Source organism: Vespula vulgaris, chromosome 3 (genome assembly GCF_905475345.1).
Source record: "Vespula vulgaris chromosome 3, iyVesVulg1.1, whole genome shotgun sequence".
Classification (NCBI taxonomy): domain Eukaryota; kingdom Metazoa; phylum Arthropoda; class Insecta; order Hymenoptera; family Vespidae; genus Vespula; species Vespula vulgaris.
Window position 1 is genome coordinate 11,293,850 of NC_066588.1, and position 21,023 is coordinate 11,314,872.

General features: G+C 36.2%; 1 protein-coding gene across 15 annotated transcripts in view; it reads right to left on the bottom strand.

Annotated features, from left to right (window-relative positions):
• LOC127062385 (teneurin-m) overlaps window positions 1-21,023 on the bottom strand; it is a 682,969-nt gene that overhangs the window by 10,990 nt on the left and 650,956 nt on the right. For 9 of the 15 annotated variants that reach the window (XM_050990458.1, XM_050990451.1, XM_050990456.1 and 6 more), the window contains 9 exons: window positions 18,254-18,436; window positions 12,168-12,252; window positions 8,175-8,338; window positions 5,368-8,019; window positions 4,281-4,570; window positions 3,612-3,858; window positions 2,281-2,655; window positions 1,761-2,096; window positions 1,360-1,567 (listed from right to left, as the gene is read on the bottom strand). In XM_050990458.1, the coding sequence (XP_050846415.1) occupies window positions 1,360-1,567; window positions 1,761-2,096; window positions 2,281-2,655; window positions 3,612-3,858; window positions 4,281-4,570; window positions 5,368-8,019; window positions 8,175-8,338; window positions 12,168-12,252; window positions 18,254-18,436 (4,540 nt within the window). Of the gene's footprint in view, window positions 1-1,359; window positions 1,568-1,760; window positions 2,097-2,280; window positions 2,656-3,611; window positions 3,859-4,280; window positions 4,571-5,367; window positions 8,020-8,174; window positions 8,339-12,167; window positions 12,253-18,253; window positions 18,437-18,850; window positions 19,259-21,023 lie in introns of those variants that run through there. The other 6 variants (XM_050990459.1, XM_050990457.1, XM_050990466.1 and 3 more) reach the window with 5 other exon arrangements.

Below are 21,023 nucleotides of genomic sequence, written 5' to 3' on the forward strand. Positions count from 1 at the left end.
CGGTATAATTTTTTTCTTCCCCCACCTTCACCCTCATCCCCCCATCTCCAGTTCCACCCTTCAGAATCCACCTACCCACCCTCTCCCAAGCCCACGTTCCCATCCCTTCTTCTTTTAAATATTTACTATCGTAGAAACGTAGAAAAAGCTCGAGATATTGAGTATGGAAACATTCACATTCACACGAGCTTTGCTCGGACGGACATGACGACGATAAAAAGGAATAACTTCGACATTATATCGATGAGTCGAGATTTTTTTAAGGAACGACAACGTTTGGCAAAGGATTATTATTCGTTCGGATATAGGAATAGAAAAAAGAGAGATAGATGGAAGTATGAGTGATAGTGTGGAGATGAATAATGGACGATTTATTAATTTTATTAGATAACATTATTCATGAATCTATTGATAATATATGTGTATATATATATATAAATTTTTCTCTTCTTTTTTTTTATTTATATATACATATTTCATAGAAGAGCGACTCTGAGCGATAATTTAACAAAAAAATGCAACGACATAATTTTCCTTTTACGAAATTCTTTTCACGTTTTTAACAAGTAAAATTATGGCCGTGCTATTAATAGATTCGCAAATATTCTTCGTGATAAAATTAATGAATCGCTCGATATGTAGTAGTATTAATAGTAGTAGTAGTAGGAAGAGGATGAGAAGGTGAGAGAGAGAGAGAAAGAAAGAGATAGATAGATAGATAGATAGAGAGAGAGAGAGAGAGAGAGAGATTTAAGAGGAATGGAAATAGAAAGAGATGTAGGGTTGGTGCAGGTCACACGCTCGCGCACACGTACGTACAAAACATATGTATAAAACTGTTGGGATGTGATTTCACACGGGTCACAACAACGCAGAATATCATATCTATGTATAAGTTTTTTCGTGTCTGTATTGTTTAAACGTGTGTGTATATATATATATATATATATATATATATATATATATATATAATATGTATATATATAGAGCATATATTTATATATATATATATATATATAATATATACACATATATATATATTTATAAGGTACACGTGTCAACGGTCTTGTCGTGAACGTTTCCTTAATGAGATATATATAGAAAGAGAGAGAGAGAGAGACGTAAAAAAACTGCACGCAACATCGAGTTCAGGACGGACAAGTTATGGCGAACGGACGATCGACTTTTTCGTAATAATCGCGGGGTAAAGAGAAACGAGAGCTGACGAAAACGGACGAGGACGACGATCACGTACGGTCACGGCGGGTGAACGATTAGTATATATATATTGATAATATATCTATCTATATATATATATAAAAATGTGAGATAGTAAGCGGTGGATGTCGTAGAACTCACCTCTCGTTGAAAGTCTCCTGACGAGCGTAGTTCTGCAGACTGCCCTCGTCTATTAGAAATTTCATCCTTTCGAAGAAGGATGCAGTTACTGCCGGTGGTTGCTTTCGTAGAAGTATATCGATCGGTTGCGGTGCCGACACGCAAAGCTGACTACTTCGACATATATGGTTCGAGCAGCACTCGGGATCGGCACAATCGATGAGACCGTCTAAAACGTGAAGAATCGTTTCTTTGATAATTAACTTCTAAGAAAAGTTAAGCTAATTTGAAATCTGATGGTCGTCCAATCGGTTCCAATCGTTGGTGTTTAGATTTTAGAATTTTAGTTCGGAGTGCGAATAAAGATTATCTCTTTCGTTAAGATCGTTATTTATTTAGGACGATGTAAATGATCGTAATACCTTTGTCATTGTCTCGTCCGTCGTTACAATTTTGTTCAAGAGGGACACTGCAATCCTTGCCATCCCAGCCTTCGTAACAACGGCACTCCCATTGACCATAAAAGCTGACTCTGCACTGTCCATGACTTGAACAGGCATTTGGACACGCTTCCATCGTACAATGTATACCGTTCCAACCGGTGACGCACAAGCACGTACCATTCTTGCACTGTCCGTGTTCGTTGCATCGTGGATCGCATTGTTTCAAATTACAAAGTTCTCCGGACCAACCGGGTAAACAATCGCAAGCGTTGTCCACGCAATGACCATGTGGTCCGCAATCCAAATCACATAGTTCTGAAAAACGAACGATCAAATTAAATAACAAGCGAATAAGAGAGAGAGTGACAAAACATCGTCGGAAGAGTTTTTCATTGTTGTAATTGATAATTGATAATTTTTTATATTTGTAGTTTTGAAATTTGTATGAAAAAATTATTGCGAACTTTAAGAAGATATGTTGATTCGCATGAAAGTTTACCTTTCGAGCAATCGTCACCGGACCACATAGGCTCGCATAAACAAGTTTGAGTTTCGAGATCGAAGTTTCCATGACCGCTGCAATCTGGTAAACACTGCAACGCTTCCTTATCCATCTGGCTACAATCTGCGCCCTTCCATCCCTTCTTACAAATACACGTTCCCTCTGCGCAGAAACCGTGACCCGAGCACGTCGGATGTGGACAATCCACCTCCTCGCAGAACTTCCCTTTGTAACCGCGAACGCAATTGCATTTTCCGTTGGTGCAATGCCCGTGACCGTTGCAATCTGGTACCTCGCACTCGTCATGCCTAAGGGAACATTCTTTGCCCTTCCAACCTGGATTACACTGACACTCGCCATTAATATATTCACCTACGAATAAACAAACAAACAAATATTCAAATACACACACGTACATACATATATGTGTACACCTATATGTACAAGATATTTTTGAAAATGTGAGAATAATTTCTGGGATAGATTCCACTAAAATAAAAAAAGAAAAAAAAAGTTCGTACGAATCGTATGATCGATGACTTTGTTTTAGAATTATAGCCGCTTTTTATGCGAAACTTGTTATTTAATAATTTTCGTAGAAACTGTTCGAAGTGGCCAGTGTCGGCTCGAATACAAGCTTCCAAACGACGCGTCATAGATCTTCTCACTCGTTCAAAAGTATCAGGTGTTGTTTGAATTCGCCGACAACACTCTTGAATACGATATCGCAGTTCTTCAACGTCGTTTACTGGTGCATTGTGAACCAAAGACTTTAGGTGCCTTCACAAATAAAAATCCAATGGATTTAGATCAGATGATCGTGCTTGGTCGATTAATCGACCCTCCACGATCAATCCATTTATCAGAGAATCTCTCGTTTAAAAACTGTCTCGCCAGTCGACTAAAATGTGCTGATGCACCATCATGCATAAACCACATACGGTCGACGACGTCAAGCGATGCGTCTTCCAATAGTTCATGTAAGTATTCCCTTAAAAATGAATTGTACGATCCGCCAATTAATGTCTCATTCAGAAAAACTGGTCCGATCAAACGGTCAGCAATTATTCCTGACAACAGAGTCGTACGAATTACTGGAAGATAAAAACGGCTATAATTCGGAAACGAGGTCATATAAGTCATATCTTTATACGAACTTTTTCTTTTATTTTAGCGTACTGAATCTACCACCTTCAAAACTTACATTTTTGGGAATAACCTGTATATTGTATATAATTATTTTAGATATCGAATCTCGAATATGTATGAATATTAATGTAATAAATAATGAAATAATTGAATAATTATTAATAACGAAAATAATTTACCTCGTTGACTACAAAGAACAGGACATACGCTTTCGCTGCAATCTTCACCACCAAAACCAGGATTACATTGACAATGACCAAGAAGACATTCTCCCTTTCCACTGCAACCATTCGGACAATTATGCGTCATGTCCTCAGCTATAACCGCGATGAATGAAACTTCTTGAGGATCGCCATCGTCGTTGTAAAGTGAAAGAAACCAATGACCGGGTTCCATATAGTGAGTCACTTCTTTCTTTATAGACGGCTAGAGAATAATTAAGAACGATTAAAGTTGCTTTACACCTAAAATGTTGTAATACATTTTTCATACTATACATACATACATACATACATACATACATACATATATATATACATATACGCATACACACGATATTTAACATGGCACGAAACTTCATCTTTCCAATTTTTCTTTTCAAAGTTTTCGGGTCACGTTGAACACGCCAACGTTGAAGCAACGATAAAGAAAATGAAAATAAAGAAGATATCAAACAAAACGAAGACTATTTTACGTGTTACTTCGACGAGAAACGAAGTTGTTATAAACTCGAGAAAGAAAGAAATAAACCAAAAAAAAAAGAGACCGAGAGAAAGAAAGAAAGAAAGAAAAAGAAGGATAAGATAAATAAATAAAACCAAAAAAAAAACAGGGGCATCAGCACATACAATAACACTAACATGGGATGCCCTGGTGGTCCGAGCTTTGAATCCACTTAGCACTTCCAGGAGGTCGTATTGCGTGTGTGTTGGTAATGCGTTTCTTCTTGCGTATACACCGATGCTAGCACCACGTGGGATGTTGTAATCAAAACGAACGTAGGCGGCCTCCGATTGATAGAATTGCATATTCCAGTAGCTATAAGGTTGAATCTCTTTGCTGAGTTTTTGTCCAAGGCCAACCTGAGCGAAGGTCGTACCATCGGGTGGGAACGATCTAGCAGGAAAGGTTCGTGCACCTGCGAATGAATAGAAAATACGATCGGTAAATTTGTAGAATCGTTTAACGATCTCGATTTTCCATCGTAGAGACAAAAAATCGATTTCGTTTTATAATCGTCGAAGCATATAATCGTTTTGAAAACAGCTCAGGCTCTGGATGCTATGCGATGTAGCGATTAATTTGTGTCCTCCTTAACGATTACTCGTCTGATCTCAATCATTGGTACCATGATTGAAACGATAGTCGATTATTAATTATCTAATTATACATTGTTTGATTTCAAACGTTTTACTATAACCTAGAAATTATATTTAATGCGATGTGATTAATAAATTTTCTAATCGATAATTATCTCTACTATTAACAATAAATATGAAGAGTAACGCTAAGATACAAATCATACGATATTATTAATAGGGATATATTGAATAGATCAGAGGATATCGGTTACGTATAAAATCAATATTAAACAATGATCTACGTAAAATTTTATAAGAACCATCCACAACCACGTGAAAAGCGATATCGATAGTTAACGCTTCAGCCAATACTGAAACTAACTCGATACTTACAAACAAACAAACAAACAAATAGGTAATACATGTCGCTACTAAGTGTCGAGGGCAAGCGAAGAAGCCAGCATTAGCGATAGAAAAGAAAAAAGAAAAGAGATTGGAAAATATAGAATATATAGTGTAAAAGAAATAGAGAGTAAGAGAAAAAGAGATAGATAGACGGATAGAGAGAGAGAGAGAGAGAGAGAAACATTCGAAAGAAAGAAAAAAAGAAAGAAAGAAGTAAACGGGGCCTCACCTTCGAGAATCAATATAATAGGCTCTGGGGGTAGTGAAGTGGTTGCAGAACACGATATAATATCGTTGGTAGTCGTTTCAGGTTCGAAAGTCGAGGAGGACTCGGTCGTTGATACGTTGTCCTCCTCGGTATAATAATCTTCCAAGGTTAGCGTCGTATCGTCCTTTATCAAATCCTCCAAATGACTCGTAGAATTTTCTTTCCATTCTGGTTTTCTATCCAATTGATCGGTTTTGACTTGGATATTCGTAATCGATGGAACTTGGAAGGAACTGGAGTTGTCGGGAGGTTCGTGTTGATCGAAATCCTGCTCGAAGATGATATTAGTATCATCGATCGCTGAAAAATTGTCCCATTCGTCAGAGGATGAATCCATGCACGGACAAGAGCATTCGCATTCGCCACCGCCCCAAATTGGGGGTGGGGGTGAAGCGGGTGGTTGAGGCGGGGGTGGAAGACGAACCACGTCGATCGGTTCGACGTAGTTCACGACATTCTCGGTTATTTTCCCATCGCGTTGAGAAGAGGATGATGTTTTTATTTGGTGAGCATTCGGTGAATGATCGTCGGGCTCGATTTCCATTGGTACGGAGACCGAAAGCACGTAGAGAGGCCGAGAAGCACCGGATGATGAGTCTCCGTTCGCGATCGTCACGTTTACGAGCACTCGATGAGTCGATGATGTTGATGTTGATGTTGATGACGATGACGACGATGACGACGATGATCGGTGATCGCGTTCGACCGGTACTTCGATGATCTGCACGTGCTGAACTATCGGAAGCTTTGTATCCCCATTGAAAGCATCGTTCGACGAATCATGCGATTTTTCATGGCCGTTCTCGTCTTCCTTTTTCTCCAATCGATCGAAATTGCTTTGAACAGGTTTCTTTATTACCGGCTCGTCCCTTTCGGAAGATTCTTCTTTATAAAACTGTTCCTCAAATTTTCGTAAAAATTCCTCGTCGCTACCTTCGCGCATTACCACTCGGAGATCGTCCTTCCGTTGATCCAATCGATGATTCTTGTTAAGAGTTTTTACTTCGTTGTTAAGTATGTCGGGTCTCTTATCAGGATTATCGATCGGTTTGTACACCGTTCTCGTCTTAGTCGTAGTACCAGAGTTTGTCCCGTGATTTAATTTCACAATCTCAACCTCGTCCTGTCCGTAGCTGTAAATCGGTATGGGATAATCTCGTTGAAGTTCTTCAGATTTCTCCGAGGTCTTTATCGGTCCAGCAGGATCTTCGACGGACTCGGCCGAAGAATCCTCTCGAGACAATTCTCGTGTCTCCTTTACAACGCTGGAACTGTCAGGAGGTTCTCGATCTTGAGATTCGTTCGCAGTCTCGTTCTCGATTTTCATAGACGTCTTGTCTGCTCGCATCGAACTATTCCACAGTTCGTCGGTACGACGATCGATCCTAGTGATCTCATTTCTTTTTTCCGTCGTACTCGTCGTCTCGTTCCAATTAAAATCGTTGGCTCGAATCGAGGACGTTTCTCTGCTCTCGTTTTCCTTCTCTATATCTATGGTAGTAGATAACTCTAGCGAAGCACTACTACTACTTTCTATACCGACGTATTCTTCAAGATCGTTCCTCATATCCGTGCTAAAGCTATTTACTTTCGACGATCGATTTCCTGGGGTAGCAACGGTGTCAGGAAGTATAGCATTACTGCCAATACTCGAATCTACGTTACCCGTTAGTTCTACAGTACTAGTTTCTAACATTGCCGGTACTATGCTATCATCTATCATATTACGATTTTCAATGTTCATTGAAACTCCTTCGTCGTAAGGTATTTCATCCATTATCGGTGGAACTCCTGGGAAATCTTTCTTGCTTTCAATGGAAGACATCAAAGTGTTCGTGTAATATTTTCGACGATTCGTTGTATGAGAACTGGATGGTTCAGTAGTAAACTCCTTTGTTTCGAGTGATTCTCCGGAATAAGATTTCTCGGATGAAGAAGAGGAATAGCGAATCGAATGATAAGGATCAGAGCTTGTCTCAGAGACCGGAGACCCAGAAACGAGTTCGATAGAGGTAGTTGTAGTATCATAGTGCGAGTAGTTAGCAGCGATAATGGAAGGGTCAGAGACGGGTCCGACTAGCGGCATGGTTCCCAAGGGAGAAGTACTTGACTCCTTCATTCTTTCACTCATTTCCCTGGTGTCCTCGGGAAACGAAACCGCATCGTCGGATTTTTCACTTGGATTAGCTACTTTCGTATGCACCGTCGTGTCATGCATAAATACAACAACCTTACCCTGATTATTCTCATGCAATGTATTCGGCGTGCTCCATGATTTTTGGATCATGGATTCCTCGGCTTCTCGTAGGAAATTTTGGGATTTGGTGATCGAGGAAGTGTCGTGCGGTAATACAGTTGCATGCCGGTTAAATATGACGTCTCTACGTTTACGAGAATACACAGAACGATCTAGCATGCTAGCCCAGGGATTGATATTACCTCCTGCCGATGTTTGCTGTCGCGTTCTACCACTGGCCGATTGTGATGACGTCGATGCCGTCGACGTGGACGTTTTGTTCGACTCGCTCGTCGGTGATTTTGCGTCTGTGTTGTCACCGATTAACACTGTGCACGCTCTTGTACCTTGATAAGACCAGGTTACTATGTTCGAAGCTGGAAAGAGAAAAAATATATATATATATGCGTGTGTGTGTGTGTGTGAGGGTATATATATCGGTTAATTTTTTTTTCTTTTCATTTCTTTTAAGTTAGACCAATAGATTTAAATATATCGTCATGGAAAAAATTTGATTCTGTATGTAACTAACTTGCGACATAGGCGAGCGCTGCCGTTAAGCAAAGGGAGAGCGTAATTACAACTATGGCAATTAGTTTCCAGCTGCACCAATCGATTCCTTTGCGGAAATGGCAGCGAATGCTTTGTCTCCTCATCGGGATCATCGATGGGGCGTGACCGTAAGGTAAAGGTACTCTGAAATCAAAGAAATAGAGAGTCGTGTTTTCATTGCGTTAAATCTTTTTTTTAATTCTATAATCAATCTATAATTCCCATAAATGACCATTGAATCTTTAGATACGTTCATTCAAATACGTATTACAGAATATCGTAAGTATATTGATCTTAGAAATATATTATTATTTCACTTTTATATATCAATCTTACAAAAACATTTCCGATATTCCGTAATGCGAATTATAATATAAATAATAAATCGATTGAAGATCTTTATCGACACTTTATCGATAACCTTGCTATCGTATATCATATATTAATGAGAAAATCTTTCGACTTTTTATAACAGATAATATCTAGCATACATAAACCTATTTTTAAACAGCAAATTATTTTATGATAATAATGATACTAACAATAAAACTATTTCTAATCATCGATTTACTTACTATTCTATTTTTAAACGTTTTCTTAAATTTCTTTAAACTTCGTTTCATACCTAACATACTTCTCGACAGTAACTTAATTAACTGTTACTTCTTTCAATTCGATGCTCACAAAGGTACCACGCAAGGACGGGTTCGAGTTCTGACGTTTTGCGTTTATTGGAGACTTTTTCGAGGGTGCTTTGACTCCCTTCTCTCTCTCTCTCTCTCTCTCTCTCTCTCTCTCTCTCTCTCTCTCTCCTACACATACATATATAGACATACACTCGTGTACTCTCTTTGCCAACAACTCCATTACGAAATTGCGCAGTTTCTCGATAGACTTGACGTAATTGGTGGCATACCGTATTATTAACATTGAGTACGTTCTCGAAATATATTTCCATCTACTCGTCGTGATGATTTAACGAAAGAGCAACAAGAAGAAAAGTGGGGGAGAAAAAGAGAGAGAGAGACAGAGAGAAAGAGAGGATTCTCTTTCTCTTTCTTTCTATCTCTCTCTTCTATCCATTCGTCTTCACTCTTCTTTCGAACGCGTATTTATCTCGAAGGAGCCCGTTACCACGATCTCGTGTAACTCACAAATGCTTAATGAAAATATTTAAAGACAGGTGCTCGCTTTCCCAGGATCGCGAGAGGCTCTGTTTGTTTTCGTTGCAACGTTCTATAATGGAAAACGAAAAGCAGATGCTGGAGCACCTTCTTCGAGAACGTGCATCTTGTCTTCGTTTCTTTTTCCTGTATTTCTTTCTTTCTTTCTTTCTTTCTTTGTTTCTTTCTTTCTTTCCTTCTGTAGGTGTGTGTTGTATTGTTTGTGTATTTGTGTGTTTGTATGTGTTCTCTCTCTCTTTCTCTCTCTTTCTTTATCTCTATCTTTCTTTTTCTTTCTCTTTAAGATAGTATAAATTATCTTTCGCGAAGGACGACTCGTTTTAAATCGTCTTCATTTTACCGACGAAATAAAAGAAATAACAGTGAGAAAGATAAAAGAGCGTACGACTGAGTTAATTAAAAAAAAATTTTTTTTTCCTCCAATCCTTTTTCTTTTTCTTTTACAAAAATTTATCTTTCCTTCCCTTTCTCGAAAAAAAAGAAAAAAAAAAACGTAATAGATCAGACAACAATGGGAAAGATAGAAGAGCCAGGAGAATAAGTCATTGTCTAAAAAATTTCTTTTTTCTTTCCCCCTTTATTTTTTTTTTATAAAAATTTATATTTCGAATGAAAATACAACAACAACGAACGAAACGAAAAGAAAAGAAGAAAGAAAAAGATCGATCGTTTTCTAAATCGACAGATATACGTATACCGAATGATTTTTCTCGTCACTTACGAAAGGTTCGTTCATTGTTGACTAGGTTTTTCAAAGAGATGCTGCTCTTTTAAACTTCACGACTATTTTGCGAATTTTGTTACAGTTCGTAGACATATATACGTACATATATACGTACATATATACATACATGGATACATACATATATACATACTCTAGTTCAAGGATCTATGGCGAACGGTTTGTAAAGGAAAACGAAAGGATCGTTTGATTTTTTACGGCTTCGAAAGCTGTTCTCTTTCTTCTCTTTTTTTCTTTCTTTAAGACAGTATAAATTATTTTTCGTAAAGGATGATTCATTTTAGATCGTTTTCATTTTACCGACGAAATAAACGAAATGGTAGTGAGAAAGATAGAAGAATTAGAAGAATAAATAATTGTTTACAAAATTTCTTTTTCCTTCCTCCCCTCTTTCTTTTTTTGCAAAAATTTATCTTTCCTTCCTCTTCTCGAAAAACGAGATAGACGAAACAACAATGAGAAAGATAGAAGAGCTAGGAGAATAAGTTATTGTTTAAAAAATGTTTTTTTTTCTTCCTCCCTCTTCTTTTTTTTTCCAAAAATTTAGCTTTCCTTCCATTTAAAAAAAAAAGAAAAAACAACAGTAACAATAATAAAACACAAAAGAAAAAGGAAAGAAAGAAAGAAAGAAAGAAAGAAAGAAAGAAAGAAAGAAAGAAAAAGATCGATCATTTTCTAAATCGACAGATATATGTATACCAAATGGTTTTTCTCGTCACTATTGACCAGGTTTTTCAACGAGGTGCTGCTCTTTTAAACTTCACGACTATTTTGCGAATTTCGTTACAGCTCTTAGACATATACACATACATACATACATACATACATTCATACATACACTCATACATACATACATATATACATTCAGTTCAAGGATCCATGGCGAATGGTTTGTAAAAGAAAACGAAAGGATCGTTTGATTTTTCACGGCTTCGAAACTTCTCTTCCTTCTCTTTTTCTCTCTCTCTTGAAGACAGTATAAGTTATTTTTTGAAATATAAATTATTTCGTTTAGAACGATTCATTTCAAATCGTTTTCATTTTATCAACGACATAAACGAAACGATAATGAGAAAGATAAAAGGAGCAAAGAGAATAAGTCATTGTTTACAAAATTTCTTTTTTCTTTCCCCCTGTTTTTCTTTTTTTTTTTACAAAAATTTATCTTTCGAATAAGAATACAATAACAACGAACGAAACGAAAAGAGAAGAAAGAAAAAGATCGATCGTTCTTTAAATCGACAGATATACGTATACGAATAAGTTCTACTCGTCACTTACGAAAGATTCGTTTCCCAGGTTTTTCAACGAGATGCTGCTCTTTTAAACTTCACGACTATTTTGTAAATTTCGTTACAGCTCGTAGACATACACACGTACGTAAATAAGTACATACATACATACGTCCAGTTCGAGGATCCATGGCGAACGGTTTGTAAAAGAAAACGAAAGGATCGTTTGATTTTTCACGGCTTCGAAAGCTGTTCTCTTCCTTCTCTCTCTCTCTCTCTCTTTATCTTTCAATCTATCCTTCTCTATTTCAACTACACGACACACGACTACGACGACTACGACGACTATGACGACGAGAAGAACGAGGATTCTCGTTCAAACATCAACTTATTGTGCTAGTCGCTTGAATGGATGATTCACGAGGGTGTCAAAGCTTCGCTTCTGTGCGAAGAAGGGGAAAAAGAAAAAGAAAAAGAGAAAGAAGAAGAAGAAGAAGAAGAAGAAGAAGAAGAGGAAGAAGAAAAAAGAAAAAAGATGAGAAAAGAAACCGATGCTATTTTGTATCGTTATGGCTCATTCGTTCCGATCTTTTATCTCGCACGCTTTTTGAATCTTTTTTGGCTTACGGAATTTTTTCGATACTTTTTTTCAACCCTCCATTCCCCTCATCCCCACCACGATTACCTACTTTAACAACATTCTTAATGTTTTTTGAGCATCGAACGACATCTTGAAAAAGTAGTTTCATCTTCTGTAATATTTGTTTGATCGAATTAAAATATTATGTTAAGAAAATAGAGAGCACGTTTCTTACCTGTCCATGTTGTTTTGCAGCTCGACTTTTATTGGACTATTCCCTGTCGATTGATTCTTATTGTTGTATTCATTCTTCGGTATCTCTGAAATGAAAAAAAGAAGTGGAAGATGAATGATCCGTTAGTAGGATTGTTAACGTTAATGGAATTATATCATTGACGTAATCATTTAAATAATTATTATTTAGATAATTTTGTAAAATAAGTAGTAGGGAAAAAGAGTCTTCTATATATTATCCATAAAAAGAATATGTATATATATATATATATATATATATATATATATATATATTTCTATATTTATATTTAAAAATAGTTTTTTATATTATTCATAAAAAAAAATATATACATATATATTTATATTTATATTAAAAAAAGTAAAATAGGTAATAAAAAAAGTTTTCTATATATTATCCATAAACTATATATATATATATATTTATATATTTATATTTAAAAATAGTTTTCTATATATTATTCATAAAAAAAATATATATATACTTATATTTATATCCAAAAATAATTTTTTATATATATATTTATATTTATATATAGAAACAGTTTTCTATATATTATCCATAAAATATATCTATATATATATGTATAAATAAATAAATAAATAAATAAATAAATAAATATATATATTTGTATTTATATCGAGTATCTCGTTATACTGAAAATAATTTATCGTGATTGATACAATACGATCGTTAAGTACAACTTGCTAATTTGTTCTTCTCAACCGGATAAATAAGTCTTTACGATGCCAGACGCGTTACCACTTTTCTTTCGTTCTAAGAAAACACATCGGTGTATAAGTAGACATCGTAGAATGTAGGAGAAAGAAAGATGAAGAATGAGAAGAGCTAAAGGAAGCGGTCATTGAATCGATAAGTATATGTGATTCATCGTGGTTTTGGTTTGAATTTCAAGGGATGATGACGACGACGAAGGCGATATCATAGACTTTACGAAGTAATAAATAAATAAAGAACAAAAAGAAACAGAAAAAGGAAACGCTTGCTAAAAAAATCACAAAGAAAGACTCATTGCATATGCAATGAGCAGGCAGGACAACGTCAAAATGAAATTTTCGATTTCATTTTAAGAAATGACGTTTTTATTGGTTGATGATATTTAAATAAAAATTATGAGACATTATTGTACACGAAGAAGAAAAAAAAAAAGAATAAGGAAGAGTCAGAAAAATGTCAGTAACAAGGATACGAAGATATTAAAATTCCAATCAGACATCTCTCTCTCTCTCTCTCTCTCTCTCTCTTTCTCTCTTTCGCGTAATCTACGAAATCGACGTTGATTTTTATTACATTGAAACTATTCTTTTTATTTCTTTTTTTTTTTTTATTATATATCGAAGATCGAAGAATCGAAGGAACAAATTTTTATTTCGTCAATTGGACGAAAAAAGTTAACCCTTCGTTTTGAATTATTTAAACAATCAGTTATAGGGTTAACAAATTCAGATTCTCACAGCTTGGAAAATCAAATTCTCTTTGTCTGGTTTTTTCTCTTCTCTCTCTCTCTCTCTCTCTTTTTCTCTCTCTTTCTCTCTTTCACTTTCTCTCATATACCAGTACGAAATACTCCTCCCCTTAAATTACTCAACGATGGATATATCTTTCCCCCTCCTCTCTCTTTATTCTCCCTCACTCTTTCCTGATCTCCCCTTCCTCGAATGATTAATTACCCACCGACTTCGTTAATACTTAAACGAAGTAACGGCCTCAAATTGATTACAGTTTAATGTTTCCCAGATTAACACACGGCTTTCATGCGCCTGTGAGAAGCTACATTGCACCTTTCGCGATTGTTTCTTTTTTTCTTTCTTTCTTTCTTTCATTCATTCATTCATTCATTCATTCATTTTTTCTTTCTTTCTTTCTTTATTATTTTTCCTATCAATTTTAGCGAGATAACTATTCGGATCTTTAAATCAAAAGGATAGGTCTTCTTGAAATTCGATATCTCCTTCTACCTGTTATCTTCTTAACAATTAATCTTGTTACGTAATTAACGAGAAAAAAGAATTCGTATTAAAAATTCACTTTCAACACGTTCACGATATTCTTTACACACATACACACAATTACACCGTTCATTCTTTCATTTCACATTGATTCTTTCTTTTCCTTTTACAAATATATTTATTAATACTTTCGAAAGTTGGATGGACGTTCATTTTTTACAAGAAATTTTATGTCAATTAGAATCGTTTTAATCGGATGAAAATTTCCAGCTGCGATTAAATTATTATCGATAAATTAATTCGAGGGTTTGTTTTCTTCAGAATGTTTTTTAACAAAGAAAAAGGAAGAAAAAAAAATAGAGAAAGATGTAAAAAACGTTCTTTTAGCCTATGACGTATGGTGTTCCCTAAATACGACGGGCGTGGGAAGTAAAGGGAGCCCATATCTTGGCCCCCACCCTATATCGTCCCATTGCTGCTAATTGTAGGTGTTGAGGAGCATGCGGACCTGAACGGGTCTAGTGATTATGGCGTTTAGGCAGATATCCCTGATTATAGCGATTTCCTAGCATAACCCATAAAAAGAAGATCTCACTCTTCCTCTCTTTCTTTCTTTCTCTATAAGATCCTTCTTACTTCCATCGTTTTCTCTCTTTTCATTCGTCGAACGTTTAGACAGCCGCACGAAATCGAATTAAAGAGAACACCCAAAAACATCGAGGCTTTATTATACCAATCGTTTTCTTTTTTTTTTTTTCAATGATTTATGGCATGGTTCGAATCTACCTGAACGACGGATAACTTTCTCTCTCTCTCTCTCTTTCTCTTGCTAACTTTCTCAGAAAAGGATTGCGAGATTATTGCGATTTTTTAATTACAAGCTTTATCTTCCAAGAAAATATCAACTTCGATCTTCGCACGCATAGAATTCTAAGAAATACCATACAAGTCCCATAAAAGGAAAGAATCACTATAATACATGGAGTATAAGTCGATCGTGACTCGTGTCTCAATTTATGTTAGCAAGCTTTAGATAGGGGACGATTAGATTTATCGATGGATTTATGTCACCTTTTAACAATAATACAAGCAACCAGGTTTAACAGGATAAAAGAGAGATTCTATATAATAATAATAATAATAATAATAATAATAATGATAATAATAAAATATCATCGAATCGATGTGAACAAATGTATGTGGTGGGAGGACAAAGAGGTGGAGTCGACTGGAACCGTATAAGGATCCCAAGTATTATACCAAAAGGTCATAAGCGTTGGACACTGTCATAACCTTGAGTCAATAAGACGAAGATCATAAATCAAGTCTCGTGAAACAGCTTTCGATATTCTGTCGTCTCGTCTGTCTACGTCTTGAGAAAGGATACCATTCGAGGGTCCACTCATCGAGGACGAAAGGACGTCTTTGAGGGTATATATTTCGAAAAACGGAAAGTAAAATGGACATATAGCAAAATGGATCCTGGCGCCTCGAGATCTACTATACTCGACCGTAAACTTTTGAATCTTTATTCAACGAAGAGTAGAAGAATAAGATGAAAAAGAAAGAATGAAGAGGAACTCGTCACTGAGAACATCCCCAGGTACTTGTACCTTTTCAGGTCAAAGTTCATGGAAACGAAAAAGGAACAGTTTTTCTTTCGATATCCTACACAACATTTTCAAGAACATCTCTCGATGTTGCTTGCTTCTCGCCACGAGACATTTTCTTTTCTTTTCTTTTCTTTTTTTCTTCGAGACTTTACCTTTTTTTTCTTTTCTTTCTTTTCTTTCTTTTCTCTTTTTTTTTCTTTCGAGTATATTCATTGTATTCGAGTACCTTGAAACTGATTCGCCATTTGTAGAAGATAATCTCGCGTTAGAGATATTTGTCCTTGGTAGTTAAATTTACTGCTAGAGTATATTCCTGTACGAGCAGAATAATGAACTATGTTTTGAGAGAAGAGAAAGAAGTGTCATTAGAAAAGAGTGTTATTTCTTCGAGATGATTCACTGACGAAGATCATTCTATTATTGGGCTCATTGATGCTGAATAAAGGGAAATGTTGACTCGTTCTTTGCAGTTAACAAGAGAAATAATAGAAAAAGAGAAAGAGAGAGATGGACAGAGACAGAGAGAGAGAGAGAAAGGCAGAGAGAAAGAAAGAAAGAAGAAAAAGAGAGACAGATAGATAGATAAATAGATAAAGAGAGAGGGAGAGAGAGAGAGACAGAGAGATAGATAGAGATAGATAGACAGATAAAAAGAAAGAGAGAAAAAGAGGGTAAGATCCTTGTCAGTATTTCGACAAACAGGCGAGTTAGAAAAGTTTAAGAGAAAATCTCCAAGAGTTTTCAGGTAGTTTCGAGGCCTTCTTGAAGGTCTTTAAAGGTCCTGCTCCGTCGATAAGATAGGAAGCAAAGGAGAGACGGAGAAAGAGCGAGAAAAGAAAAGAGAGGGGATAGTGAGTGTGAGAGAGAAGGAAGAGTTGATGGTTCACAGAATTTATCGGCTACTATACACCATGTTGTTCTCTCTCTCTCTCTCTCTCTCTCTCTCTGTCTCTCTTATCTTTTATTTGGTTTACTCTTAGCTAGTTACAACCGATTACGACCTATACCCTCGTCAAAGACGTCATCCATCCCTTCCTTATTCTCTATTTATCTCACTCGCACCTCCATTAACTAATCGTATCGTCGGCATCTACACAACAGTGTCCGACATTATCACACTATGCAAAATATACTTGAAAGCTCACGTATTAACATTTTCAAACTGTTCCGAGAAGTATTTGTGCTCTTTTTCGATCTTGGCTCGTCAAATATTAGACTCGTTTACTTTATCTTTCTTCTTCTCTCTCTCTCTCTCTCCCTTTCTCTTTCTCTTTCTCTCTTTTAGTTTCTCGACTCAGAAGTCTTTAAATGTTTGACTTTCGATGGGAAAATCGAAGTTAACTTATAGATGTACTCATATATACTTTTCGTAAAGTCCGAGGAAAGCCTGGTGAGAGTTACTTTTGATCTTTGAGTCGTTTCCCAAACTTATCGCAGACGAGACACGCGTTTACTCGGTAAAGTACGAAAAACAACTTCGCGACTCGTTTTAAGTCTATATTTTAAAGGATCCGTTATATTTCAGCCAGCAACCAGCCCATATACAACTCCCTCTCCTTCATCTATGATTTCTTTACTCATATCTATCTCTTTTAAATTTCTTCGAGCATAGCAACTTCAGATCCGTTGGATGATATCTGAATGACTGAAATGCTCGAGGTGTTCGGGTTGATTTTAAAGAACGGATTTACGGGAAGTTGTATCTAAAAAATGAAAAAGAAACAGTAAGAGAGAAAGAGAGAGAGAGAAAGAGAAATAGAAAGATAGATAGAAAGAGAAATAGAGAGAAAGAGAAATAGAAAGATAGATAGAAAGAGAAACAGAGAGAAAGAGAAATGGAGAGAGAGAGAGAGAGAGAGAGAAATAAAGAAATAGATAGATAAATGAAGAGAGAAATAGAGAGAGAGAGAGAGAGAGATAAAGAAATAGAGAGAAAGAGAGAGAGGGAGACAGAAAGAGAGAAGGAGAGATAGATAGATAGATAGAAAGAGAGAGAAGGAGAGAGAAAGAGACAAGGAGAGATAGATAGATGGATAGATAGAAAGAGATATAGAGAAAGAGAGAAATAGAGAGGGAGAGAGAGAGAGAGAGAGAGAAATAGAGAGAGAAATAAAGAGAAAAAGAGAGAGAAAGAGAGGGAGACGATTTGCACGATTAATTTGACGATTCTGACCAATTTTCATAGTATACACGTCGAACGAGAAAAAGAAAGACAAAACGATGAAATAGAGAAAGAGAGGATAGGGTCGAAAGAGAAAAAAAAAAAAAGAAAAAGAAGAGACGAGAGATCGGAGGATAGAATCGTTTCCCACGTCTTCGATCTCTCTGTTCCTCCCTACCTCCCTCCCTCCCCCTCTCTCTCTCTCTCTCTCTCTTTCTCTCTCTCTCTTTTTCTTTCTCTTTCGGCCCCTTTTCTCTTCTCCTTCATCTTCTAACCGATAAATCAGACTTAACGAAGGCAAGACCCATGCAGCAAGAGACTCACTTGGTATATTGTAGAAGTTACCGGATGGGGTGCGTACGAGACAGGATGGTTCGAGATCGGGATCGCGTTCGTGATCGCTTGCTGCGTGACTTCCTGGCAGTCTTCCGTTAAGACGGCTCATTGTAGGATTACGGGGTGGCACATCGGGCGGGCCCCGTGGTGCCGAATTGTCCAATAAACACCCTGCAACAATAATAAAAAAAAGTGTCCTTTTAGATCAAATAATGAACGATCGATACAAAAGCAAAGTGAATGAGAAATAGAGAGAGAGAGAGAGAGAGAGAGAGAAAGAGAGAGATACAAATTCATCGAAACAAGAAATATAATAAAAAAATTAAAAAACAAGAGTCGAGAAAAACGAGGTCGTTTTCAAATATCAATTCATTCCATTGTATTCCTTGTTGAAAAAAACAGAATGACAGAGAAAGAGAAAGAAAAATAGAGAGAGAGAGAGAGAGAGAGAGAGAGAGAGAGAGGCTAGCCTTCTTTAAGACTTGACACAATGGTCTCTAAGGTAATCCTGAACAGGTGGGCCAAGTCGCATTCGTAAGGAGTAGGGGTAAGAAGGGGTTGAGCCGATCTCCCGATTAGACACACCTCACATGTGGAGAAACGTCGACGAGAAACCTTCTTCGAGTGGTTTGCTTTTCTTTTTTTATCTTTTTCTTTCTGTCTTCCTTTTTTTCTCTTGGATATGCATATATCGGTCACTATTCTCATTCTATCTTTTTTCTAATTTTTTTTTTTTTTTTTACATTTTCTTCTACCTCTTTTTCCTTTTCCTTTGTTGTGTTTTTGCATCGTTGTTTTCCTTTTCACCGTGGTATTTGTTCCGACGTGGTATTAGCGCATTTAAATATCCGTTTAAATGCCCTTTCGTTGAGTCTTTCATTTCTTAAGCCGGATCTTCTACGTTGGACTCATTTAACGTTCGTATCACTTCTTTTTGTGGAATAATTTAGTTCTTTTATGTTAATGATTTAAGATAAGTATTATTTAAAATTGGTCTTTAATGAAGAATATTTCATCCAATTTTTTATTTTCTATTTTCTATTGAAGATGTCTTGATAAGAAAAAATATATATATATAATTATTTATATATATGATTATATATATAATAAAATTATAAATGTATAATTACATCTATATGTAACTATATGTGTAATTTTATATATATATATATTATTTATATTCATTATATCGTTATATATTATACATACATACACACACACATATATATTCATTATAAATTATTTATATTTATTATATATATATATATATATGTATATATGTATTCATTATATCCAAAAAAAAGCCGATAAAGATACTCAATAGTACCCAGTAGTACGACTCGTTCACAGACCAGAATAAACTGATTCGAATTTTTAAAGCATCAACGAATTTTCGTGAGCGTACGCTTAATCTCCAAGCATTAGCTCACCCTTCTAGTCGTTGTCCTTGTAGCTTTTCAGGGTCGAGCATTGTATCGAGAAGAAACTTTAAGAAAAAAAAAAAAAAGAAAAAAGAAAAAAGGGACGAACGAAAAAAGGGGTGACGAGAAAAAGAGAGAAAAGGTGAGAGCAACAGAGATAGAAACAGAGGGATAGGAGAGGAAACGAGTAGTTTTTGGTAGGAAATTCGAGTAGTTTCTTCTATGTCGAGTATGAGCCAATGAAGTGGGGATCCTTTCGTAATTTTTTTTTGCCGTTCGTTCTATAACGAACTGCCCTTCTTTCTGATGGAAGACATTACGTGATAAAGGGCGCAACAGGAGGTGATCTGAGAAAGACAGACAGAGACAGAAAAACAGAATGATAGAGAGAGAAAGACATACACACACACACACACACACACACACACACATATATATATATATATATATAGAGAGAGAGAGAGAGAGAATGAAGAAACGAATACGAAAAAGTAGAAGTAGAAAAGATGAAGAGTGGGCGTACGAAGGGATATGAAAAGAAAGGAAGAGACGAAAGAAAAGAATAAAGCGGAAGAAGAAGAAGAAGAAAAAGGAAAGAAAAAAAAAGTTTCGCCTCGTGCGACGACAAAAGACTTTCTCAATCTCGTCTAATCGTTCTCGTTTCTTTTCTTCCCCTTTAGCCCTTCGTACCCACCTCCTCCTTCTGGAACTACCCCTGTCTTCTTTCACCCCTTGATCCTTCTTTCAACTCGAATTCGTGCTTCGTTTGCGCGAATATTTCGAGACCGACGAACTGATAGATAGAAAGAGAAAGAGAGAGAGAGAGAAAGAGGGAGAGAGAGAGAGAGAGAAAAGTAATATGGCCTGAGCCCTTTACGTCCAAACTTTCATCAAATTTTTCGACGGTGTGATTAGAATCGATTCGATCTGTCCTTATTTTGTTCTTATGTTTACAAACAGGTCAGCCTATGATAATTCTGATCTCGTTGTTCGACCATTTTTCTTGTTTTCTTTTTCGTTTTCTTTTTATTTATATCTTTACTTACTTCACAGGTCTTGTTCTTCGATTTAGACAGAAAAAGAATAATGGTGGCCGATCGGTGTCCCTCGATTGGGCCAATTTCGATTCTTCCTAGGATACAACGATTTTTCGAGCGGATTCTCTCTAAGGAGAAATTTTCCCGTTCCCATTGTCCCAAGCAATGTTTACCGCTACGTAAAATGGAAGAGAAAACGTTCGTGGGTTTTCGAACGAGGAAGGAAAGAATCGAATAGAACGTACATGGCTATCGTGCCATTCGAATCTTATTCGACTAGACTCTTCAAAGTTATCGACT